This window comes from Triticum urartu, chromosome 5 (genome assembly GCF_003073215.2).
Source record: "Triticum urartu cultivar G1812 chromosome 5, Tu2.1, whole genome shotgun sequence".
In the NCBI taxonomy this organism is placed as follows: Eukaryota; Viridiplantae; Streptophyta; class Magnoliopsida; order Poales; family Poaceae; genus Triticum; species Triticum urartu.
The window spans coordinates 292,572,777-292,600,000 of NC_053026.1; the positions used below are offsets into that span (position 1 = coordinate 292,572,777).

At 47.1% G+C, this 27,224-nt stretch overlaps 2 protein-coding genes across 3 annotated transcripts; one reads left to right on the plus strand and one right to left on the minus strand.

Moving 5' to 3' along the window:
• The first annotated feature begins 4,026 nt into the window (after positions 1-4,026).
• LOC125508644 (AP2-like ethylene-responsive transcription factor At1g79700) lies at positions 4,027-8,541 on the plus strand. Its single transcript, XM_048673402.1, has 7 exons — positions 4,027-4,373; positions 4,789-4,874; positions 5,244-5,252; positions 5,402-5,490; positions 5,847-5,971; positions 6,510-6,586; positions 7,675-8,541. Exons 1-7 carry the CDS (start codon positions 4,093-4,095, stop codon positions 8,292-8,294), a joined length of 1,287 nt encoding a protein of 428 aa, XP_048529359.1. The 5' UTR covers positions 4,027-4,092; the 3' UTR covers positions 8,295-8,541.
• Positions 8,542-8,970: 429 nt separating this feature from the next.
• Positions 8,971-12,917, minus strand: LOC125508645 (protein ENHANCED DOWNY MILDEW 2-like). 2 transcript variants are annotated; one of them, XM_048673404.1, is made up of 8 exons: positions 12,684-12,917; positions 12,401-12,538; positions 11,725-11,768; positions 11,074-11,188; positions 10,884-10,982; positions 9,753-10,000; positions 9,564-9,653; positions 8,971-9,463 (listed from the first exon to the last, which is right to left on the minus strand). In XM_048673404.1, exons 2-8 carry the CDS (start codon positions 12,503-12,505, stop codon positions 9,181-9,183), a joined length of 984 nt encoding a protein of 327 aa, XP_048529361.1. In that variant the 5' UTR covers positions 12,506-12,538; positions 12,684-12,917; the 3' UTR covers positions 8,971-9,180. The 2 variants fall into 2 exon arrangements, with proteins under 2 accessions (XP_048529361.1, XP_048529360.1); XM_048673403.1 differs by having other exon boundaries at positions 12,401-12,535; positions 12,684-12,916.
• Positions 12,918-27,224: the final 14,307 nt, after the last annotated feature.

Sequence of the window (27,224 nt, forward strand, 5' to 3'; positions counted from 1 at the left end):
ATCAAGGCGTGGGAGACGTCACCGGGCTGTACGTGTGTTGAACGCGGAGGTGCCGTGCGTTCAGCACTTGATCATCGGAGATTTGGATCACGACGAGTACGACTCCATCGACCCCGTTCACTTGAACGCTTCCGCTTAGCGATCTACAAGGGTATGTAGATGCACTCTCCTTTCCCTCGTTGCTGGTCTCTCCATAGATAGATCTTGGTGACACGTAGGAAAATTTTGAATTTATGCTACGTTCCCCAACAGCAGGAGTTAGGGTTGGAAGGTCTCCGAGGGGCCCACAAGCCTAGGGGGCCCTTGGGGCATGCCCCTAGGGCTTGTGGCCTCCTAGTAGGTCTTCTAGCCTCCTCTCGGAGCTTCCTAGGTTTCTTCTGGTCCAAGAAAAATCATCGTAAAGTTTTATTCCGTTTGGACTTCGTTTGATATTGATTTTCTGTAAAAGCCAAAAACAAGGAAAAAAATAGCAACTGGCACTTGGCCCTAGGTTAATAAGTTAGTCCCAAAAATAATATAAAATAGAATATTAATGCATATAAAACATCCAAAACAGTTAATATAATAGCATGGAATAATAAAAAATTATAGATACGTTGGAGACATATCAGCCGCTCACATGTGTATTGATGTGGAAGGAGTAGCGCGGGGTCACTCACAGTTTCCCCACACGGTGGCATAATAACACATGATGAGTCCGGGATGATGTGGAAAGAGTAGTGGGGTGGCACGCCCTAAGCATGTCATGCTATCATCCTCTTCGTTGTTAAAATCATCAATAATGTCATACCATTGTTGACCCTCTGTAAGTCATTCATGTGCCTCATGCGGCCACCGGTCACCGCCTATGTTGATGTGGAAGGAGTTGCGTGGCTCCACATGCTAATCCCGCCATATTATAGTCCTCTTCATTGTGAAAAGTAATGTTGGTGCCACACCATCGTCGACGCCCATGGGATATCCATTTGTCTCATGCGGCGGCACACTTACACACAGTGAGACCAGTCTGATTTGGCATGACTAGTGTAGGGTCACACCCTCAGCCTATCATAGTATCGCCTATTTGATGTTAAAAGGATGGTCAATGTCACACCATTTGTCGATGCTCCTAAGCCATTCATTTGTCTCATGTGGTCGTCGCTCACAAGTGATAGCCCTAGGCTGATGCAGAAGGAGTAGCATGGGATCACGTGCTAAGCCCGTCATAATGTAGTCCCCCTTAGTGTTAAAAGGAAGGCTTGTCTCATACCATCACTAACATTCTAGAGCCGCGGACGCACACTCACGCGTGATTGGGGCGAGGTCGATTTGGAAGGAGTAGTTTGCGGTTACACTAATCCCATTGACTTGTAGTCCTCTTAAATGTTAAAATGAAGATTGGTGACATATCATCATCGATGCTCTTGAGTTGTCCATTTGCCTCACGCAACCACATGCTTACACATGTTAGGGCCAAACCGACATGGGAATGAGTAGTGTGGAGTCGTATTGAGCCCATCGTGATGCAATCCTATTTTAGTGTTAATAGGAAGGCCGACACATGACACCATTTTCAACACTCTCAAGTTGTCCATTTGCCTCCCTTATCGCACGCTCATAGGTGATGGAGCATGATGTAGTGGAATAGAAGCATGGAGTCGTGTGATAACCACATAAGGTTGTAGCTCTAAGGTCACACCATCGTCTAGGCTCTCAAGCTATTCATTTGCCTTATATGGGGTCACATGATAAGCTAGTGCATAGTCCTCTTCAATGTTAGAAGAAAGTGCATGTCATAATTTTTCTTCGTATGCCAAGCAAGTATCTGAATAACATACTATGAGACAAATTTCCTCTCACTAGCCGTGAATATACCCATGCCATCCATGCACAATTACTTTGTGATTAATTGGTAGAGGAAGATTAATTCAAGCACCCATTGATCATACTGTTATGCCCAGTGGATTGGTTCTGTTGCATAAAATCACGAAAACAATCTTGAGAATGGAATCAAGAACATCTTTAGTATTTCCCTAAAATCTCTTGAACTATATAAAAAACTTCACTTTGAGGACTTATACCCGATCTAGCCCTTCCCTCATATCTTCAATTTCTCAAAAGTTTAAGGACTTACCCCTCACAATAGCCCTCCCTCCTTAAATTTAAGCCGCCACTCAAAATCTTCATAAAGCTTTTATTTCCTCTCTCAGACTCAGTCATCGCCCACCTCCTCGGCGACAACGTCTCAGAGTTCCCCGTCGTCCATGTCGACTACGCGCGACAACCCCGACTACCCCCACCCCACGCTTTCTCCCTCCTCGACGATTGCCAAGCTCCTGTAATCGCCGCTATCTCCCTCCACCATAGCTACAACAAATAAGAACGTAGTGATTGAGATAACTCACACATAACTCGTCGGGAGCTACTAGCCTCTCGAAAGAGGTCATTGTTGAGGAGGGCAACTGCCGAAGGGCCTCATGATGCTACATGCGCCCTTCGCCTCTATTGTCGGGATCCTTCGTCAGAGGCCGATATGGTGGCAGAGGTGGTGACATGTGTGAAGACGAGGCTCTGGACCTCGTCGATCGGTGTGGGAAGGATATGTCGGGGCGGAGGTGTACGAGGTTGGCGCGGGTGAGACCCTATCGCGAAAACATGCATGAACAACACCATGAAGCAGTGGCCCCTATTGTTTTAGAGCTCAAGGTGGGACATCTTAGCACCGTTAGTGTAGATCCTAGCACGGTAGAGGTCAAAGGGGCCCCACTCAATGAATACCTTGATGCACAAGCCGACAAAGGCAGAGGGGACATGGTCTATCTTGGTGGATTCGAGTCGCGGGGATGTCGATTTGGAGAATAAAGGATAGGAAGAGAGACGGGCTTGCATGCGGGACCCAGGGTGTAGAGGAAGAAGAAAGGATAGGGAGAGAGATGGGTTTCCTTTACTCTTGAGAATGGAATTAAGAAAGGAGATGGAGAATGGAGTTTAAGCAGCCACTTGATATCTCCCTAAAGCTTCTCTCCCCCCCTCTCAGACTCAGTCATCACCCAACTCCTCAACGGCAGCGTCTTGGAGCTCCCGGTCGTCCGTGTCGACTATGTGCGGCCTCGTCGACCCCCTCCTCACGACCACCCTGCTCCCGTAATCGCCCTCGTCGCTCTCCACTATGGCTACAAACATAGAAGAGCAAAACGATCGAGATGGATCACACAAAACTCACCAGGAGTTACTGGCCTCTCGAGAGAGGTCATGGCCGAGGAGGAGGACGAGTCGAAGGGTCCAACGATAGTCGATAGTCGTGCTCCTTCATCGGAGGCTGAGCTGGTGGCAGAGGTGGCGATGAGACTCTAGCCCTTGCCGGCTGGTATGGGGAGGATCATGCTGGGGCGGAGGCGTAGGAGGTCGGCGCGGATGAGGCCCTGTTGGGAAGCCGCACATAGACAAGACAATGAAGTCATAGCCCCTCTCGTTTTAGAGCTTGGGGCATGACACCTTGACACCATTGGTGTAGATCCTGACGCGGTAGACGCCAAACGAGCCCCGCTCGGTGAATACCTTGACGCGCAAGCCGACAGAGGCAAAGGGGCAGGATGTATCTCTGTTGGATTCGGTCACGGGGATGTCGGTTTGGAGAATAAAGGAGAGGGAAAGAGACATGCTTCCATGCGGGACCCGGGGTTTAGTGGGAGTTAACTGAGGGAAGAGTAAGATGCAACAAAATTAACTCATCAAAATCTAAAGGGCCAAGGTTTTCGAGTTGTTCCCTAAAAAAAAAGGTTTTGAAGTTGTTTGAGAAATGAAAAATTGGAGGAACGGCTAGAGATGCTCTGCCCCCCTGCCTTTTAACCATGGCTAGCTGTCATCGGTGCATGTTTTTTCTGCTTTAAAGCAAATGAGCCCTTATGTGCAACATTACAACAAGCAAGGTGTCATGAGAAACTAATGCCTGCTGGCGCTTAATGAAAACAATTAAGAAATAAAATAAAACCCTCGAGCAGAGTACCAGGCCGCACAGCCTTCTCCCTCTATAAAACCCCTGCCTACTTTCTTTCTTCCACCTTGACTCCCCACTCTCGCTCGGCCCACCACCATTGACACAGCACAGAGATCATGAAGAGATCCCCTCCTCCTCCTCCTCCTCAGCCATCTCCTTCTTCTTCGCCGGCATGCTCGCTGTCGCCGTCGCCGTCGTCTCCTTCCTCCTCCGACTCGTCCTCGATCGCCATTCCCCGCAAGCGGGCGCGGACGCAGAAGGCCGGGAGCGCCAAGGCCAAGGCAGCGCCCAAGCGGGCCAAGAAAGACGCGAGCAGGAGCAGCAAGGAGTCTGACGCCTCCGCCAATGGCGCCGCCGCGGCAGGGAAGAGGAGCTCCATCTACAGAGGGGTCACAAGGTATGGATCATGCCTGTATTCCGTGGATTGATTTCGATCTCTGCCCGCAAAGTAACCAGTCAATTGCGCATTGCCGCTGATTAATTAGGAGTCGCACAATTGGTTGGTCCCCAACCTTGGCTTGCATGTCAAAAGTCTGCACCCTTTTTTCCTTCCTGATCTCTCGGAGAGCCTGTTAAGCATGATCCCGGTGGAGTTCTTGAATTCGGCCATCGGATTTTCTTGCCGTGCTCCATTTGAATAATTCGGTCAACTGCTGTTAGTTGTTAGGAAGTAGGAGGGCTGGTTGATCTGCAATCTGCATTACTGCTGCCTGCTCATTTAATCCGGTCAATCAGTTTTTCCTTACTTTTTTATCTCCTTGAAAGGCAAGTGCTTATATTGATCAGCTGCATCCATGTCAATATGTACCCAGGCACAGGTGGACGGGCAGATTCGAGGCACACCTCTGGGACAAGAACTGCTTCACTTCCATCCAGAACAAGAAGAAAGGGAGGCAAGGTAGATTTTTTTCCTTCACTTCTTCTGATTTTCAGATTTAAATCGCATTAATGTTTCAGATTTATAGAATTGTTTTTGTAAGCATCAAAGGAAAAATAGAGATGCAATACGAGGATGGTACCTAATACTGAATAAAAAACTGCAAGGTCCTTGTGACCGAGGCTGCTCTGGATCCTGATATTCCCATCTCTGATATTAGCACAAAGCATATTTTTTTCTTCCGTAAAGCGAAACGAATTTATTAAGGCTGACATTCTGATTATACTTTTTTATCTCTTTGTTTTCTGTTATCTTTTGTGGGGGTCCTTGTCTGGTGATCTGCATGTGACTGCGATCTACTTCTGCTTTGATGCTGTGTTGGCTCAATAGTCTATCTGGGTAAGTCCCACAAGCATATTTGTAGACACACATCCAGCCTACCTGTTTTTGGCAGATTCATGTCACTTGTCATTTTTTTTCTTCAATTTTCCTTTAGAATCAAAATACTTATAATCTGCTTGTTGACGATTTGGTTGTCAATTCTGCAGGGGCTTATGATACAGAGGAGGCAGCTGCTCGTGCGTACGATCTTGCAGCTCTCAAATATTGGGGCCCTGAAACCACACTGAATTTCACTGTACGTTGTTCTCCTCTTGGAAATAGAAAAAGTAATGCATTGATATGAATGTGTACATATATATCCAAGTTGCTGCGTCAGTTCCTGTTTGGTACAAGCAGGAGCCAGGGTGTGTCTTGGCAAACACCACCATTGACTCGAGAGTTATGGTGGTGACAGCAGAGAGAGTAGTAACGTCTTGACAGCCCATGTCGCTTGTGTTTTAGTAGCACTACTACTAGATGAGCAACACGCATAAAAAGACGGCCTTGAATGTGCTGGTTGTATAACAACTGTTTGTTGTTTTTCTCAACAAAATAAACATAGTTACTTACCATGAGAAATTATATTAATTCATGGACGGACGCATGCTGCAGGTGGATGAGTACGCGAAAGAGAGGTCGGAGATGGAGGGGGTGTCACGGGAGGAGTACCTCGCCGCCCTCCGCCGCCGGAGCAGCGGCTTCTCAAGGGGGGTCTCCAAGTACAGGGGCGTCGCCAGGTACTACACTATTACTGCATTAATTAGCAGCTCCGTTTGGGTAACACTATTGCGAGGCATGCAAAATTCATGAAGAGACACGTGGCATGCAAGTGCCAAGTGTATGCTACGTGGGATACAGGGATGGTGCTGACTCGGGAGGAGGGACCTTTCTGGTCGACTGACAAAATAGGGGTACGTAGGCAGCTAGGATCCATCTGCACCGTGGAGTCAGTGGCATGCGTCAGCTGGCAGGCAGAAAGTGCAACGTCATACCCCAGCCAGCCATGTCATCTAGAGTGGCCACAGATGGCTCACCTACCTACCTCTTTCTCCCGTCAGCTTCGTGTGTCGAAAAAAGTCCAACCTGGCCGACAGCAGGCCGCCGGTTTGGAAATTCGACTGGAATTCACAGAAACGGCTCAACAATATGCATCCAACTTTTTTCTCGTGACTAATTTTGACAAAACACGGGAACTAATTTTGCTGAAATTTCAGAGAGAAACAGTTGGATTTGTTGTGTCTGAATATATGTAAATGTTTATCATTTTGGGTGCAGGCACCACCACAATGGGCGGTGGGAGGCGCGAATTGGGCGGGTGCTGGGGAACAAGTACCTATACCTGGGAACCTTTGGTGAGCTCCTCCTCCTACTCCTTTGAGCAAGAAAACAGTTTTAATTAATCGGCATTGAAAGGCTACCATTGTTCGTTGTAGAATCGTCCTGCTTAACATTCCGCAAGAGCAGAGCAGCTGCCCACCTAACTTTTACCAGAATTTTATGATCAAACCTAACACCCACATATATTCAATGGCATGCACTTGTTGTTTCCCTCCCTTCAATGCACCACACCCGGCCTTACCCTGATGCTGCTACCATAATCTTTACTACTAGCATGTTAATTACTAGTTGTTCTCGCTTTATTTCTACTTTCTTTTTATTTTCTATGTATCTGAAAAAGAAAGAAAGGAAGAAAAAAGGGGCAGTGGCAGGGTCAAGATTCAGGACCATGAGAGAGACAGACCAAGATACCATCCTGTGTGCAATCCCAAGGGGATTGCTCAACTTGCCCTAAGAATAACATTAAGCACACAGACAGAGCGTTGGATCAGATCATACGCAATGCCTGCACCGCTAATTACCAGTAAATACTGCGGGCATGTGAGCAGCACGTGGTGGGAGTGGTAATGCCACCGGCTGGTGCATAGGGATCTTCAATCTCTCCCTGTCTTCTTTTCACTTGCCTCTCTGACTCAGCAGTGAGTGGTCGCCTCACGTGCATGGGGCATGCCCTCCTCTCTGTCAAAAAACAGACCAGATCAAGATTCAGGATCCAAATCACCGCACAAATGATATGATTCACCACACTAACAGCAGAGATAAAAAAGAAAAAAAAATCCCCAAAGGGCGAGAAGATCGCCACTAAAGGGCAGGTTGCCACAAGAGTTCTCTAGTTAATTACTGCAGTAGCAAAACACCGCAATCAACTCTAGTGACCAGCACATGTGAAAGTAGCAAGCATCCCATCCACATCCACTGTCGTCTTTCAGGCAACTAGGGTGTGAAATTCAGCATCTTCTACTCTAGATATCTGATGCTTGCGCTCATTCACTGATACCACCAAACAACTCTTGTCCTTTGGGAGAACAATGGAGCCAATTTGACACAAGTTGGTAAATTCTGTGATTTAGCTCACCATAGTGCATCTACTTTCTTCCTGCAGATACCCAAGAGGAAGCAGCCAGGGCCTATGATCTTGCGGCCATCGAATACCGAGGCGCCAACGCCGTAACCAACTTCGACATTAGCCGCTACCTGGACCAGCCACAGTTACTGACACAACTGGAGCAGGGGCCACAGGTGGTGCCAGCATTGCAAGAGGAGCTTCAACATGATCACCAAAGTGACAATGCAGTCCAAGAGCTCAACTCAGGTGAAGCGCAGAAACCAGGTAGCGTCAACGAGCCCATTGCAGTGGATGACACAGACAACACCGGAGACATGGGTCCCCCCCTTGTGTTTGACAGCGGCGTCGAGGAGAACCTGTGGAGCCCTTGCTATGAATTGGAGAACTTCTTTGGGCCCAACAACAGCAACTCGATGAATCTGAGCGAGTACTTCAACGTAAACGATGCCACCTTTGAGAGCAACATCGGGTACCTGTTCGAAGGATGTCCCGACATCGACGACTGCAGCACCAGGCATGGCACAGGCCTGGCGGCGCTCGGTTTTCTCAAGGAAGGTGACGATAATATGAAGGATGTTCCAGACATGAATGCAGAATTAACTCCTCAAGCAAACGATGTCTCCTGCCCTCCAAAAATGATCACTGTGTGTAATTGAGTATCTCTGTGCTCTCATGTCCAAGGAAGGTTTCAGGTTTTCATGTTGGGTATACTTCTTAGCTAGCTCCTTGTAGGCTGTCTGTCTGTCTGATCAGGTCGGAAATTCATGTGTTCATCCCCATCCTTTGAGAAAAACCCAAAGGCATTCTACTTGGTATGGTATGAGTGCCAATGTTCCTTTTTCTTCTCCTTAAAAGTTACCCAGAAGGCTAATATACTAACCTCAACGAGATGTGCTCACTTAACCTCGGTTTAACCAATCACATTGTGATAGCTTACAAGTTTCATTCATGTATTTACCCTTTATTTTTTGAGTTGGATTCATGTATTTACTTGTTCCTATAGAAGTACGGTGGTCCTAATATACTACTCCCTCTGTAAAACATCTTATATTTGTTTGAGGACGTATTACAATATAGCTTGCTTGATTTGAAAATTCCCGCTACGAATGCAGAGAATGTCCTAGGTCCCCCCAAAAAAATCTTGATGGAAGAATCTTAACTTCCATTCAACACAAATGCCATCTGTGGTAAAAACAAAAACAAATGCCAAGTACTTAGAAGCAACGTTCTTGCAACAAGTTTTCGCCGTAGAAATAGTTCAATAAAAGTTCCCGTCATGGTTATTCTTTTTCCTTTTCAAATCAGAAAAAACAGAGGCAGAACCTCAGGATATATTCTGGTAAACGTAATGTTTATTTGGCGAATTGTCATGTTATAGTGTGTCTAGCCAACCAAATAGTGGAAATGACATACGTATTAAACTTAACAAAGGGCTACATAACATTTTCTTTTTTTCTTCTCGAGATGACATGAAATGTATAAGAGGGAGCCTGTAACCGATGGTTTCTCTACACGGCAAGGTGGGAGACAAGGAATGGATCATCAGTCATCAAGCCAACCGCAGGAGCCTGGCTGTGGACGCAGGAACAAGTGCTTCGGCGCAAATGAATCGATGGGCTTCACCCTACCGCGGCCAGTTTCTGCCGGCTGAGGGGACTGAGATGGATTGCAGGACGCTAGGCGGTCGAGTAGCTCGTCTTCGTCGGGTATATCGTGCCCGTGAGGTGCACCTCTATGCCTTTCTGCTGCATCAGGATTTCTCGCATCTGGAAAGACAATATGGTCCCTCTTGGGAGTTCCCAGCTCTTCTTGAATCTCATGCTTCCTGAAAACATTTACAGAAATTCACAGAGGGTACCAGAAACCAAGACAAATGGAAAACAGGAGAAATTATGTGGCTGATCAAAGTAGGAGAATCAACAGACCTGCAGTAGATTAAAATTTGATCAGGTAGAATGCCATCCCATGCCCTTTGTGGAGTAGCCTCTTCCTCGTCCTCTACCAAGGAAATATCCCTGGAAAACAAGTAAAGGTGACGACCAGAAATTCTTATTTTCTGCAATGGGACATTACATAAAAGAGACCGGGTTGAGGATGGCAATGCAAAGGCAAACCTTGGCAAGCACTTCCGGTGATATACAGTAGGACAGCGCCTGCATACTGCGAATTGCATTTCCTTGTCATGCTTGTTCTCTGCTTCCTTACACCGCTTACATTTATGCACGGGACAACTGAATTCCAGTCCACCAGCAACACAATGCTCAAAACATGTGGCCTTGGCTTTGTTATCAGGGTAGAGTATTTTAGCAACACATCCCGGGTGGTAAAAGTGCCCACACTTTTGCTCCTTACATTGGAATACCTGAAAAGCCATCAAGAAATGGGTAAGAAAATTAAGTATTTTATAAGATGAGAACACACAAGCATTATACTCCCTCCATTTTTATTTACTTCGCATATTAGCTTTGACCTAAGTAAAACTTTACAAAGTTTGACCAAATTTATAGAAAACAATATAAACTTTCACAGTAAAAAATATATATGATGCGAAAATATATCCAATGATGATTCTAATGGTATTGATTTGGTATTGTGGATGTTAATATTTTTCGTATAAATTTGGTCAAAGTTTACAAAGTTTGACTTGAGACAATGCTAATACGCAGAGTAAATAAAAATGGAGGGAGTAATTATTACTCGTATAGATGTGCAGCACACAAAGTCAAACGCCTTCTAAGATTTAATTTCACTGCAAAGCTCTGACATGGTCCTGACATACGCGCATATCCCAATACAAGCTGGCGGATAAGATAAGAAGGTATAAGACCGAGCTCAACAACACCTTTCCTGACAGGTAAGCAAATAAGCACATCATCATCGAGTGCGGCGTTGGTGTGCTCGATGTCAATTTGTGGTGGCAGTCCATCCAGCTTTGAATACACCGGGTGATAGATTTGACACCGATGGTTTGGATGCGAGGGGATATGTATATGTTTGATTTGGCACGATCGTCAAAATTTCTATACATGCAGTATATAGTTTTTTATTAATTCACAGCAACACATTGGTGTTGCACTACTTTCTAACATCTTAGAAAATACTATAATGAAAAAGGCATCTTGAAATGCTTCCTATTTCTTATAACTTTTGAGCAATATACTTAATTTCATTTCTTCATCTCTTCTGACATAAACAAAGACAGAAAGTATCGATGAAAGATAATGAAATGTATCTGTTCTGCATACCTCAGGACCTGCTGTTAAGTTTGAAGACCCCAATAATCCACAAGCAAAACATTGATGCTGCTTATGCTTGCAGTTCTCGCACAAATATAACCCCTTTTCCTGAATTACCATTCAAAATATGAAGCAAAATGTCAACTCCTATACATAAATAGAAGTGCAAAATGAAAAACGACTAAAATATATCATATACCGCTAGTGCTTTATGCTTTTGCCACTTTGCTTCATTTAGCCCAAGGGTTGTGCACATTGATCTTTCACCATGTCCTTTGGTTGGGTGGAAGGATCTCAGACATCCACCATCACAGCTAAAAAAACATAATGTAAGAAGGAAAATTGACATAAAGCAAGGAATGCGGTTCGTTCAAAGCAACAGGAAATTCAACAAACTTGCATCTATAACACTGGAAACCATAACTCAGTGTTGCGTTACAAACACATTGATGACAATATTGAAGAAGATCCATATATTTCATTTCAAACATGATGCCTATCACAATATTGGTGGGGCTGAATCACAGAACAATTTCTGGACATAGTGAACGTGCTATCTATTTGGAAACAACTATCATGTGAATGTCAGCTATCCGAGTAGAAAAGTACAGCATTCCTAGTTTCATTAGTTTGGTTGAAGAAACATGGAATCTGTTGCTTAAAGAACACTAATTAACTACAACGTTACACAACCAATGCCCGTGTTATGTGTCAAGAAACTAAATTGCTCTATAGAGTGGGTCAAAGTTTCAGTGGAGAACGATTCTCGAGGAAAGAAAGTGAATTCGCGATCACAACTGGACATTCATTAAAGATGAAGCCGCTGAAACTTGATTGTAGATAAACCTACCAGATTAAATCACCACCATCGTCGCAGAATGCACAAACTTCCCTCTGCACAAAAATTAGATATGTTAGCTTCGCAAAATTGGGCTTAAGTAGACCAGCAGAAAACGAACACAAAATCTGGGAACTAGTTAAGAAAAGGAAAATATGGTAATATGCTAGGCATATGGGTGGAAAAATTCAACTGAATCAAGAAAATGGTTAATGTAGTTGCCTCCAGAGAAGTCCATGGTTAAGAGCTTAAGGCTACTTGTGTAATTTCGAAAAACAAGATGACAACAAGCTAGGCATATGGGTGTCAAAAATCTGGGAACATGAGTACATCACTGCTAACTTCGCTTATAGCTTTGTAATGGCATTTTTTGTAGGTTGTTTTCTGTAGTCACATTTTTTATTATGCCAAGTTGGCAGTGCCATATTTCAAATTAACCAAGTTCAAAAAGAAAGAGTCAAACTTGTTTAAGTTTGACCAACACTGTACACAAATGTGGTAAGATCTAAACCACCAAATACACATGGTACAAAAAATATATTTCATAAATAAATAATCTCATGAGACTAATTTGGTGTTATAGATGTTAATATATTTTTCTATAGACTTGGTCAAACTTAAACAAGTTTTGACTTAGAACAAACCCAGAACTTGAATTATTTTGGAACAGAGGTATAGTATGCGGTACCTGCTGAGGCTCAACTGGTGCCTCGCCATTGGCCCTCTTGTGCCTGCTGTCCTCAACACTCTTTGCCTTGCGGAGTTTGCTCACTCGCACCTTTATCACGGCCATGATCTCCCCCAAGGATCGGGCAAGGCAGATCTGCTGCCAAGACGCGAACTTTAGTTTTTCATAGGGTCCCAAACAAAAAAAGAGAAGAAAAAAACTGTCAATCTCCCTCCCCCCTCCGCGGAGAAGTGCGGCGACCGAGCCGACAGACCGGACGCGGGCGGAAGTGAGAATCGCTCACCTCGAATCCTCTGGACCTACTCCTCTAGCGGATGCTGCAAAATCTCGGCCGCTGAAATCGCCATTAGGTTCGGATCGCTGGAATTTATGGAGCCTGGGACGCGTGATGGCGAAATCAGACTCGGATCGGTAACGATTATGGAGCCTGACACGCGTGATGGCAAAAATCGGATTCGGCACACACGTTATTATGCATAAATCATCTACCGTGTTGGACCCACCTGTCTGTCAGGAACTAGCTAGCAATCAGGATGCGATCTAGAGATTTGGAGGGGAGAGATTGCGGAATTCCGCCCAGATCTCGAATGTATGTATTAATATATGGATTTACTTAGCCATTTAGGCAATTCTCAGCAACAGCACGATGCCTCCAGCCAGCCATAGCCTGGCAACGGGGTGAAACGGAACAGTAACAGCTAACGGTAAAGACACAATTCAATCTAACGGCTAGCGACGAGCGGTAACAGTGAGGAGTCATCTTAGCCGGCCGTTTCTTCTAAAACGTTTTCCTTGATCTGCTACAGTTAACTGAAACTATCGACACCTGGTTCAGTCCTGACATTGCCCCCTTCTTGAGTTTCGACGTGGCCTCACGACGATGTTGCTTCTCGCTGCCATGCTCGTGTAGTGGTACTGAAGAACTCGGGGTACGTGTACTTGATGAAATCCGCGTTCTCCCATGTTGCATCTTCAGGTGGCAAGTTAACCCATCGAATCAGCCATTGCACCACTGGCACGTTGTGTCTCTGAACCTGATGAACTTGAAGTACTTCGACTGGCCCCATTTTCATTGTACCGTCCGCATTCACCAATGGTAGGTTAGGGCTTGGGATGGATTTGTCCCCTATGTGCTTCTTCAGCTGGCTGACATGAAAAACAGGGTGTATTTGCACTTTATCTGGTAACTGTAATCTGTATGCAGAATTGCCCACTTTTTGTGTCACCAGAAAAGGCCCATAGAACTTGTTTTGTAACTTCAGTGCTCCCCTGAATCCAAATGCAGCTAGTCTATAGGGTGCCATTTTGAGGTAAACATGATCTCCAACTTGAAAAAATTCTTTCACTTCTCTTGGTGTCTGCAAATTTCTTCATCCTGTTCTGAGCCAACAACAAGTTCTCTTTCAGTTGTTGCAAAATTTGTTGTTTGGCAGACAGAAAATCTTGTGCTTTTGGATCATCAGGACCAGGAATGGCCAACTCTGAAATGAGTGGTGGAGGAAAACCATATAAAGCCTGGAAGGGGGACATCTTGATTGTTGTGTGGTAAGTAGTGTTCTACCAGAATTCAGCTAGAGATAACCATGAAAGCCATTTCTTAGGAGCTGAAGTTGTCGTGCATCTTAAGTAAGTTTCCAGGCACTGATTTACTCTCTCGGTCTGACCATCAGTTTGTGGATGATATGCTATGCTGTACCTTAGTTCTACTTTAAGGGCTGCAAAAATATCTCTCCAGAGTTGACTAGTAAAAATTCTGTCTCTATCAGATATGATCATTTTAGGAGGGCCATGCAGTCTAATTATGTTATCCACAAAAGCTTGAGCCACACTGAGTACTGTATATGGGTGAGAAAGTGGGATGAAATGTGCATATTTAGTAAATCTGTCCATTATTACCATGATCACATCTTTTCCCTGAGAACTAGGCAGTCCTTTAATAAAGTCCATTGATATATGTTGCCATGCCATGTCAGCTACAGGGAGTGGCTCCGGTAGTCCAGGTTGCAAGCAGTTTTCATGTTTTGCTCTTTGGCAGATGGGACAGGCGGCAATGAAAGCCTCTACTGTTGATTTCAATCCAGGCCAGTAGAAAATGCTTTTAACTCTGTGGTAAGTTGCTCTTCTTTCAGAATGACCCCCCACAGGAGAACTATGCAGTGCAAGTAGTAGTTTGTTTCTTAACTCAGGGATATTGCCCACCAAATTTTTTCCCTTATATCTTATAATGCCAGCTGTAAGGGAATAATCTGATACTGAGTTGTCTTTCTTCAGTAGCAATTTCTCCAACAACTGAAGACTTCCTGGGTCTTTGTGATAACTGTCAACTAGTTCTTCTGCCCATATAGGAGTAGCAGCAGAGATGGCCATGCATTTAGGGAGCAGTCTTGACAATGCATCAGCTACTTTGTTCTGAATCCCTTTTTTATATTGGATGGTGAAATTAAATTCCAATAGCTTCATCATCAACTTATGTTGTACTCCTTCAGTAATTTTCTGGTCAGTTATAAACTTTAGTGACTGCTGGTCTGTTTTGATAATTAGCTCTTTGCCCAAGAGATAGTGCCTCCACCTCTTGAGAGCTTCCAGAATGGCCAAGGCCTCTTTTTCATAAGTAGACAGAGCAACATTTCTAGGGCAGAGAGAAGAACTGTAATAAGATATAGGTCTTCCCTGCTGCATTAACACAGCTCCAATACCTTTCCCACAAGCATCAGTTTCCAACATAAAAGATTGTGTGAAATCTGGTAGAGCCAACACAGGAGCAGATGTGAGAGCTTGTTTTAGTTGTTGGAAAGCCGTATTATGCTCAGGTTGCCAGGAGAAGTTGCCCTTTTTTAACAAGTCATGAAGGGGTCTGCATATTATACCATAACCTTTAATAAATCTTCTGTAATATCTAGCCAGACCCAAAAAACTTCTCAGTTTAGTTATGTTTTCAGGAGTTGGCCATTCTGCTATAGCTGAAATTTTCTGGGGGTCTGTTGCTACCCCTTTCTCAGAGATAACATGACCCAAATACTCCACTTGCTGTACTGCAAATACACACTTGGACATCGTTGCATATAGCTGATTTTCTCTGAGCAATTCCATTACTAGTTTGATATGTTCCAAGTGTTCATTGAGAGATTTGCTGAATATTAATATGTCATCGAAGAAAACCAATACAAACTTCCTCAAGTAAGGGGAAAATATGGTGTTCATTAATTCCTGAAATGTACCAGGAGCATTTGAAAGTCCAAATGGCATAACAAGATATTCAAAATGCCCTAGAAATGTTCTAAAAGCAGTTTTTGGTATATCTTCAGGAGACATCCTGATCTGATGGTACCCAGACCTTAAGTCCAATCTTGTGAAGTATTTTGCTCCTTAGAGTTCATCTAACAAATCTTCTATAACTGGTATAGGAAATTTATTTTTAATGGTGAGAGCATTGAGCTTTCTGTAGTCTGTACATAACCTCATAGGTCCATCCTTTTTCTTTACTAGGAGGACAGGAGCTGCAAAAGGGCATTGACTGTGTTTTATCATGTGTGCAGCTAGCAGCTTTTTGATTTGCTTTTCCATTTCCTTCTTTTGGTGCTGAGGAACCCTGTAAGGTCTGACCTGAGGTGGAGTAGCCCCAGCTACTAGAGGAATTTTGTGGTCCAGAACTCTCTGTGGTGGCAGTGTTTTTGGCTCTTCAAAGAGATTTGCATATTCCAGTAGTAACTTTTGTATTTGAGGAGGGGTTTTGAAATCTGGAGGGGCATCCATCAATATATTATTGATCTGACAAAGAAATACTTCAGGTCCTTTTTCCATCAGTTTGTCCACTCTCTTAGGTGGCACTTCTTTCAGATTAGCAGCACTTGAGAATATGGCTATAGATACAGTTTGTTTCCCTCCATGAGTGAATCCAAATTGCTGTGCAGGTTTGTCAAATGATACTGGACTTACATCAGTGAACCAATCATATCCAAGGATAACATCATGGCTGGGTAGAGGTATTACCCTGAAGTTGTGAGACAATGTCAGTTTAGCTATCTGAAATTTACAGTTGTGAACTACTGCATCAGATACTAATATGCCCCCTCCAGCTACTGAAATGTTTCTGGGCTTTACAGGTAACATGTTGCAGTTAGCTTTAACTGCAAAATCCTGATTAAGGAAAGAAGTAGTACTGCCAGAGTCAAGTAAAGCTACTGCCCTTTTTCCATTGATATGTATTATTACTGTTGGTGTTGGTACAGCTAACTGTTGTCCCATAGCAAAGGCAGATATAAACATAGCTTGATCTCCTTCAGATACTAGTTCCATTTGCTCCTCAAACTGTTGCTCTTCCATATCATAAGTTGTTTGCTCCTCTGTTTCCTGCTGCATGGCATGAACAGTTGGCACTAATTTACACTTATGACCATGCACCCACTTGTCACCACACCTCCAACACTCTCCTACTTTCCTGATTTTCTGTGTGTTGTTAACAGGAATTTCAGCTTGCCTGATAGGTGGTTGTTGCTGAGTAGAGGGAGTAGTGTTCTGTTTAAGAGGAGAACTGCCATGTGATTTCTGGTAGTAATTGCTATAAGGAACAGTATTTCTTTTGGGAACTGTTGATACTGGTGGATAGCAGGGCTCCACATCTTTAGCTAACCAATATGCATCAGTAAGTGTTTGAGGTCTCAGGGGTCTGATCTGGAATTTTATGCCATCTCTCAATCCATTGACATAGCATCTGACAAACCAAGATTCTCCCAGTTCTGGATTTTCTTCCTGAACTTCATCCATGAGATCTTCAAAGAGCTTTGTGTATTTAGATACATTGCTATTCAACTGTTTAACTGAATTGAATTTTTCAGTTAAGTCATAAGAACCCTGTGCAGAGAACCTCTTAGTGATTTCAGTGCAGAATTCCTTCCATGATACTTTCTTTTTTAACAGTCCTGATCTCCTCAACCACACATCTGCTTCCCCTATAATGTATAATTGTTCCAAAGAAACCTTATATTCTTCTGGTGCTCCAGACATTTGGAAGTATTTGTTACACTGCCTAATCCATCCAACTGGATCTTCACCTTCAAATCTAGGAAAATCCATTTTAGGCCCTTTTGTCAGAGATCTCATGAACTGGCACTGCATGTCATGTTCATAAGTTTTTGCATAGCCCTGCCATAACTGTCTATCTCTGTTTTGCTGATAATGTTGTTGAAATGCAGGAGTATAAGCATTGTGCCTAGCTATCAGAGGTGTTCCCAATGGACTTGCTTGCTCTGTTCTGCCCTGCTGATTAAATCCAGGAGGTACTGCTGGTTTACTTGTTCTGATAGGAGGTAAGTTTTGTATCTGCAACTCTTCCAGTTGTCTAGTTTTCTCTTTTTCTGCTTCTAGATGCTTCGTGAGTTGTTCTGTTCTGAGTAGTTGGTTCTGCATTTGCTCCTGATGTCCTGCTGGTGATTTAGGAACTTGCTGTGAGCTGGAAGGTAGATCAGTAGCCTCTCTTTGTACTTGGTTCTTCACCAATGTTTGCAGCACTGCATTAATTGTGGAGAGTTGTTTGCCTAGGTCCAACACAACTTGCTCAACATTCCCCACTTGCACTGATATTTCGCCCCGTTTGGAACTGATAGAGTGGACATCATCATGCAATTTCGCCATATCTGCCTGCATCTGAGCTTGATCTTTCTGTAAAACTCCCAAATCCTCGCGCAGAGACAACATCTCTTGAAGATCTGCCTCGTCAATTGCCTTTGTGCGCCCCATCTCCTTGATCTGAAGTGGTTCTTAGGAATTTTACCACTAGATGCCCAGCAACCCTCGCTCAACTTCAGATCCTGTCGTCGCCATGATCCACGCCTCCAAGGTACACGGATCAGTGCTCAGACACAGGATTTTACTGATCAGGCGATGTGCCCGACCAACCGCTCCTGCTCGACTGATCTGTACCCGAATGATCGCCGATCAGAAGAACTAGGGTGGGAAATCGGGTGGGATCTGGCTAGAGAGAAAAAATTTCCCCAATTTCACTCACTTCCGCCGAGGAACGACTGCTCATGATACCAATTTGTTAGGAACTAGCTAGAAATCGGGATGCGATCTAGAGATTTGGAGGGGAGAGTTCCGCCCAGATCTCGAATGTATGTATTAATATATGGGTTTACTTAGCCATCTAGGCAATTCTCAGCAACAGCACGATGCCTCCAGCCAGCCACAGCCCGGCTGTCTTTATAGGCGATAGCTCCCGGCAACGGGGTGAAACGGAACAGTAACAGCTAACGGTAAAGACACAATTCAATCTAACGGCTAGCGACGAGCGGTAACAGTGAGGAGTCATCTTAGCCGTCCGTTTCTTCTGAAGCGTTTTCCTTGATCTGCTACAGTTAACTGAAACTATCGACACCTGGTTCAGTCCTGACACTGTCATTGAGAGTATTTTCTCTTCCGGCGTGGGCAGGGAGCGGCGTGGCGTCGATTCGGGTGGCTGTAATGCCCCTGATCCAAGAGGTGATCAGCGATCCAGAGAGGGTGAGAGGGAGCAGGTGAGGAAAGGGGATGAGCTTGGAGAAGGGGTTGGGATTGCTGAGGGAAGTTTAGATATAGAAGTGATTTACACACGCATGCTTCATACGGCCACATGCGGCCACCCTTTATCGTCACCCACGCCTCCACTTGGCCGGCCAGCTGGCTGGGCCCACCAGCCAGCTCTTAGGCACACTAACAGCTGGTTATGTGTGACATTCTCCCCTCCTTAAGACGAGGCATCCCCCTCCTAGATGGTAGCTGTGGGAAATCGCCGGCGTAGCACTTCGTAGTCCTCCCAGGTGGACAAATCCGAAGATGATGACGACCACTGGATCTTGAGCTGCACCACGGGCGCGTCTCCATGCTTCATCATGCGCCTCTCCAGAATTTTGATGGGCTCTGTCGTCGAAGCAGACAGGTCTTGGACTCGGGGAAGCTCGGCGAACACCAGCGAGTAATCCAGCGTGAATGGATTAAGCTGGGAGACGTGGAAGACCGGGTGCACGCGGCTGTCCGGTGGCAAATCCATCTTGTAAGCCAGAGGTCCAATCTTCTCCAGCACGGTGTAGGGGCCGAAGAACTTGTAGGCAAGCTTGGCGCATGGGCGTGAGACCACGGAGCGTTGCACATAGGGCTGCAGTTTCAGCAGGACTTGTTCGCCCACTTGGAAGGAGCGCTCGACGCGGTGCTTGTCCGCCTGCTTCTTGAAGCGGTGCTGGGCGCGCGCCAGCTGGGCACGGATGGCATCCATATGTGCTGCCCAGTCCAGGTCGTCGTCGGCTGGTGCCTCATCCGCCTAGGTTGCCATGGCGCCCAAATTGGCTTCTCTGCCGTACAGGGCCTTGAAGGGTGTGCACTTGAGCGATGAATGGAAGGTCGAGTTGTACCAGAACTCAGCCATCGGAAGCCTGCGGCGCCACTTGTTGGGGGAGTCGTGGACGGCGTAGCGCAGGTACATCTCCAGGCACTGGTTCACCCGCTCGCTCTGGCCATCGGTCTGCGGGTGGTACGCTGTTGAGTACAGTAGCTTGGTGCCCGCGCTCTCAAGCAGCTCGCGCCAGAGGTTGCTGGTGAAGATCTTGTCGCGGTCGGAGACGATGGACGAAGGGATGCCGTGCAGCTTCACAATGTTGTCCCAGAACGCGCGGGCGACTGTCGCGGCGGTGAAGGGGTGGCGGAGTGGCACGAAGTGCGCAAACTTGGTGAAGCGGTCGACGACCACCATGATGGAGTTGCAGCTCTCGGACGCCGGCAAGCCCTCGATAAAATCCATTGTCAGGTCCTCCCATGGCGCAGAAGGAATGGGCAGGGGCGCGAGGAGGCTAGCCTGTTTGGTGTGCTCGTGCTTGGCATGTTGACAGATGGCGCATTGATGCACAAACTCCTCCACGTCCTTCTTCAGGCCACGCCACTTGAAATGCTTCTTGACATGGTGATAGGTCGCCGTGACGCCCGAGTGGCCACCCACCGCGCTATTGTGGAGCGCGGCGATCAGCTTGGTGCGCAGGGCCGTGTTCGCCCCAATCCAGAGCCGGCCTTGACGACGAATGACGCCTCGGTGGAGCTCGTACCCGTCTGCATCCGGGCTGGACACGGCCAGATGTTGGAGGTGCTCCTGGGCCTCCGCGTCCGTCGCATAGGAGTTAGCCACCTCTTGCAACCACCCCGGCTGGCAGGTCGAGAGCACGGCCACGCCCATGAGCTTGCCCACCCTGGAGAGCGCATCCGCTGCGTTGTCGAGGCCGCGCTTGTACAGGAAGCGAAACTGGAGATCGACGAGCTTGGACATGGCCTTGCGCTGGACGTCTGTCTCGAGGTGTTGCTCGCCCAAGTTGCAGAGGCTCTTGTGGTCCGTGAGGATGTCGAACGGCCCGCGTTGTAGATACTGTCGCCATTTGTCCACAGCCATCATAATCGCGAGAAACTCCTTCTCATAAGTGGAGAGTTTCTGGTTGCGTGCGCCCAGTGCCTTGCTGAAGTAAGCCACGGGGTGCCCCTCTTGAGTGAGCACAGCGCTGATGCCCGTGTTGCAGGCATCCGTCTCGATGGCGAACGGCCTGTCGAAGTTGGGGAGCGCGAGCACCAGTGTGGTGACCATGGCCTGCTTGAGCAGGTCGAACACAGCTTGGGCGTGCTCGGACCACTCAAAGCCTTTCTTGGTGAGGAGCCGCGTGAGTGGCTTGGCGATGATGTCGTAGTGCGGCACAAACTTGCGGTAGTAGCCGGTGAGGCCGAGGAAACCGCAAAGTTCAGTCGCCGTCGTCGGCGTAGGCCACTGCACCATGGCCTGGGTCTTCTCCGCATGGGTGGCGACGCCCTCGCGGGAGATCACGTGGCCGAGGTAGTCGATGTGGTCGGTGGCGAACTCGCACTTGGAGACCTTGACATAGAGTTGGTGTTGTCGGAGCAACTCCAGCACCATGCGCACATGTTCTAGGTGCTCCTCCATCGTTTCACTAAAGACCAGAATATCGTCAAGGAAAATGATAACGAACTTGCGGATGAACTTACGGAAGATCGCGTTCCTCAGGCATTGAAATGTTGCCGGTGCGTTGGTGAGGCCGAACGGCATGACGTGTGTCGGTGTCAAAACCGGCGGATCTCGGGTAGGGGGTCCCGAACTGTGCGTCTAAGGCGGATGGTAATAGGAGGCAGGGGACACAGTGTTTTACCCAGGTTCGGGCCCTCTTGATGGAGGTAAAACCCTACGTCATGCTTGATTAATATTGATGATATGGGTAGTACAAGAGTAGATCTACCACGAGATCGGAGAGGCTAAACCCTAGAAGCTAGCCTATGGTATGATTGTATGTTTTCCTATGGACTAAAACCCTCTGGTTTATATAGAAACCGGAGAGGGCTAGGGTTACACAAGGTCGGTTACAAAGGAGGAGATATCCATATCCGTATTGCCTAGCTTGCCTTCCATGCCAAGTAGAGTCCCACCCGGACACGATACGAAGTCTTCAATATTGTATCTTCATAGTCCAACAGTCTGGCCAAAGGATATAGCCCGGCTGTCCGGAGACAGCCTAATCCAGGACTCCCTCAGTAGCCCCTGAACCAGGCTTTCAATGACGATGAGTCCGGCGCGCAGTATTGTCTTCAGCATTGCAAGGCGGGTTCCTCCTCCGAACACATCTCAGAAGAATTTGAATACAAGGATAGTGTCCGACCCTGCAAAATAAGTTCCACATACCACCGTAGAGAGAATAATATTTCCACAAATCTTAATCTGCTGACACGTTTTGGCAGCATGACATCATGCCATGGCCCGATGATTATTCGAACCGTTTTTCTTCAACCAGCTCCACACATAACGTGAGGCGGTTTCTTGACACGTCTTGTCAAAGCAGAGATTGCGTTCCCCTAATTACAGGATTCTCATCAATATGGTCGTGGGTAACCCAACCGTGTCTAGGACTCCTAGATTATAGGCAAGTCCCAAACGGCTACGGAGAGGACGCTTGATATTCACCCTCTTTATAAAGGGACAAGGCTTTTACTTTTTTCCCTCCCGTGCTCAATCGAATCCTTCCCCCGCCTCGAGTTCTAACACCCAAAGCCCAGGTCAGGTGCTTCGGACCTTCAATCATGTCCGGATCTAGCCTTCAAGGCCGGTGGATGCCCTCCTCCATTACGGAAGAGGATATCAAGAAGTTGAGGGAGACCAGATACCTGACCGCCGAAATTTCGCATAGGCTGCCCACCCGAGGGCAGGTCATCCCTACTCCCGAACCCGACGAGAGCGTCATGTTCGTCTCCCACTTCCTCCGAGGTCTAGGCCTCACTCTGGATCCCTTCGTTAGGGGTTTGACGTTCTATTACGGGCTAGATTTCCACGATCTAGCCCCAGACTCCTTTCTCCACATCTCGGTATTTTATTGTCGTATGTGAGGCCTTCCTCCGCATTACCCCTCACTTCGGCCTGTGGCTCAAGACCTTCGACGTGAAGCCGAAGATGGTCGAAGGGCAGCATGTAGCGTGCGGAGGCGCATTAATAAGCAAGATCGCCAGAGCTCCATGGCCGAAGGGTTCCTTTCCAGAGGTGTCCGGATTATGGCAATGGGAGTGGTTTTACATCACAACTCCCAGAAGTGCCAAGTGGGTGGCTGCCCCTGCTTTCCGCTCGGGCCCTCCACCACAACTAATGTCATGGATTAGCAGAGGGCTGAGCTGGGGTCCAGCCAAGGACGTGCTTGTACTGCAGAGCCGCATTCAAGATCTCTTCGAAGGAGATTTTAGTCTGGTTATGGTGGTGCAAGTCATGCTGGTTCGACGAATCCAACCATGCAAACGCCGGCCCCTCCGCATGTGGGAGTTCAACCCAGAAGGACCGCGCACTATTCAGAATTTCCTCGGCCTGACGCACGAGGAGATGTACAAATCATTCTTCGGACCCCAAATGGAGTGTTCGGAGACTACCGAGGACGTGGGCCTAAGCAGCAACCATACCACCGACCAAGTAAATAATCCTTTAGCTGAACACACCGTCTTTCATTTACCATGACGTCATTCTGAGAAATTGCTCTTTGACCAAGACTGGCTAACAAGGGTGAAGATGATTCGGTGTTCGCCCCCCCTCCCTGAGGGTTTGGAGAATCCGGTACTGGAAAAGATGCTTGAGCTAGCACCTTGCCCGGAGCCCTCAAAGGAAGATAAATGGGGGAATAATGAGTTCGAAAGCGGACCCCCATCGCTACCAATTCCAACCGAGGGAATGAGCGCTTCCGTGAAGGAGGATAACCAAGGGGAAGAATCTGACCTTCTTTGGGGAAGGAAGAGGACTGCCTCTAAAGACCCGGAAACCAAGGCTTCCAAACGGGAGAAGAAGTCTCCACCAGAGGGTCCTGCCTTGGAGGGTGCTTTTGCCGCACAAAGTCCACGCGAGGATCAGCCCTCCAACGAGCTGTAAGTAATCAAAAAGTACTTTAATAGTGGAGATATACTATCTTACCTCTGAGGAAAATAACCGAGGCGTATATCTTGCAGTTCGGATCTTAGCCCTTCTCAGTAGAGCTCGTCTTCGGGGGATCTTCTTCCGGAGATGATGGAGAGCGAAACGCCTCCCCCAGACTCCCCCGCTCAAGAAGCGGGCGACCTTGAAGTGTCGTCATGGAGGGCCTATCCGGATCCGGTGAGGCTAGAAGATAATCCTATAGTCACCCGAAGTCCCCAATGCCCGACTCTTGAAGAGAGCAAACAAAAGAGTCCCGCACCGTCTGGTATGCGGTCGGACATACTGAGGGAGCTGTTGGAGCGAGCGGCCATCTCAGAAGAACACCGTACATTGATGGGTACGGTGATGGAAAGAATTTCATCCGCCGAAAGCGGATTGCATGAAGCTTTTATGAGTCTACTGACAGGCTTTGAGGTACGTGAAATGATATACTTTTTGATAGTACCGCACATTTTTAGGTGTGCCCTGTGTAGATAGTAGCCCCTGAGACTCTGGTTGTCATCGAGAACAGCGGCGAACAGAGGATCGTAGTCCCTGGTAATAACCAAACCGCCTTAATGTGCAGGTGGTGGAAGATCCGGTGGCTAGCCAGACTAATGAGTTTGCCGAACTAAAGCGGCAACTGGATGCGGCAGATGCCGACATCGAGCTTGTTAACAAGCGGCTTGACAAGGCACATGGTAAGTAATGTTTTCTGGTGAATGTCACATAGTAAGAGCAGCATGATGCCAGTATCTTTAATATGTTGTGACCGCAGATGGAGCTGCCACCATGGAGACCCTTCGGGCGGAACTTGCCCGAGCCAAGGAGCAAGCAAGAATTAGTAATGCGGCCGCTTTAAAGGCGACCGAAGAGTTAAGAGCCGAAAAGGCTGCACATTGCGAGAGCAAAGATAAAATGGCCAAGATGGCTATAAAGTTAAGAGACACTGCCGACCGTTTCCAGTTCCTTGAAGAAGAGAACCGAGCGAAGGCAACAGACCTCAAAAAGGCCACGGTGGCGGCCAAAGACACCCGCTCTGCCATGAGGGCAAAGAAGGAAGAGCTGCGTGAGGCTGGTGATATTGCGGCTGGGAAGCCCTTTTTGCTGTGGAGGAAATTCGGAGATCTGCGGTATGCTCCTCTGGATCGGCTGTGGAGTTCGGCAGACGCGTATATGGACTTGGCGGCGAGCGCTGTTGATGCAGCCGAATACTTCCGAGATCAGATAGATCGTGAAGTGGACAAGCTGTTCTGGTCGCAGTTTAACGTTCCAGAGCATCTGCTTCCATTGACTGATCAGCTAGCCAAATGGGCCGAACTCAAGAGGTTGTCCGGACTCGCCATGAGGTCCGTCGTAGATCATCTGTGGCTGGAAAAACCAAGGCCGAACAATTATTTCAGCTTAGTGCAGCAGTTCCTTGGAGCGGTGCCGCGCATCAGTGCGATGAAGAGGTCGGTGTGTATAGAGGGCTCGCGGATGGCCCTTGCCCGTGTCAAAGCATATTGGGCAGAGATGGATGCTACCACTGTTGCGGCGCAGGGTTCGGCCATAGGCCGAGTGGCTGCCGAGCACTATTTCGAAGACGTTCTCGAGGGTGCTCGTTTGATAGAGGCCCAGTGCTCGAAGAATATTATGTTTGAGTGACATGTATTCCCATTATAAACACAATGTTTTTATGAAATTTATTAAGGCTGTATTTATACTTTTGCCTGGAAGTAATATGATGCCTCATGTGCGGCCGTTTATGTATATATGTATATAACCTGAAAGATTGCAGTCGTCGGCTTCAACCCCCATGCATATAATGCGGAGGTGTTCGCAGAAGACGCGTGTTCACACTTAACCCAACGTCTTGGTCCTATTAAGGAGGTGATAGCGCAGCGAACGAGGCAACCAGACTATAATGCTTTAACACTTTCACTTAGCCATAGGAGTTTGACGGTGGGGCTACTATATAGCCCCTGGTGGCTCCGCACTCTCCCGAATTCGGGGTGCGTACCTGCCTGGCCGGGAAATGGCCCTTCGTTAAGGCGGAGGAATTCTAACATTCCGATAGGTCATCGAGTGGTTGACCAGTCTCACGCTATATCATGACAATCAGTTTTCGGCTTTCTCTATTGAGGTGCTCGTTCGGATGAACCGCGGCACAATCGCAGTAGTTCTCCTGGTGCCGCCTTAGCCGATAGAGCGGAACATAAGGCAGCAAAACACAGGAGCCGGGCAAACCCAACATTTGACCAAAGACATGACTCGGAGCTGATGCATATAAGGCCAAACTCGCGACGCCGAACACTCCCTAAGGTATTCGGTCTTTATGGTATAAACCGGGCCTAAACAGTGCCCTTTGTAAGGAGCCCCTGGTGTCCAGGTACGTGCATTATTCTGACGTGGCCACATGCCAAGACGCCAGCATCTTTCTCAATAGTACTGAGAATCCGAGGGATGTGTATCAACAAGAGACAGTAAGAAAGGTTTACGCAGGGTCTTAATCTAAAGAGAATCCTTGGAACGGGTCCCTGCTGCACGTCTGCGCCTGTGTCTCCGTTGTGCCGTATCCTGGACGGGTGTAGCACGATGGTCATCTGTAAAAGAGAGGAACTTAGGTGAAAAGTTGTCGTGCAAAAAAGGTAGGTTTAAAGAAACCAAGTATAATTCGAGATGAGTTAAAATTGCCACTTGTCTGCGCGCGTTGAGCCCCTTGTGTTTGTAATAGGGGTGTGGCCTTCAAACCTGTATGAATTACATATAGCTGCGTCGTACTCGTCTAACCGTGTCCGTAGTCTTGACGACCTATCAGATGCTTTAGTTGGTGAGGCTGTTTTAGTGTGCGGCTGCCAGGGATCGCTCCATATTTCCATTTGCTGTAATGATGCCACGTGGACCGGGCATCTTAAGCGTGAGGGAAGCGTAATGCGGTATGGAATTAAAGCGAGCGAAAGCTTCGCATCCAAGTAGTGCTTGATAGCCACTTTGGAATGGAGCAATGTGGAAGGTTAAATTTTCGCTACGGAAGTTATCAGGGAAGCCGAATATAACCTCTAGTAGCAGGGAGCCCGTGCAATGAGCCCCTAGGCCTGGCGTTACTCCTTTAAAGGTAGTATTGATGTGGCAACTTTTCGTTGGGTCTATCCCCATTTTGCGGATTGTGTCCTGATATATCAGGTTTAGACTGCTGCCATCGTCCATCAGGACTCGTGTGAAAGGGTATCCGTCAATTATTGGGTCTAATACCAAGGCAGCCCATCCTGCATGCCGGATACTTGCTGAGTAATCCCGATGGTCGAAAGTGATCGCTTGAGACGACCAGTGGCCGGACTCCGCGGTGATAGGCCCTTGGGCATATTTCTCTTGGAGTGCCGCTTTGTTTCTCCCCTTGATCACGTGTAA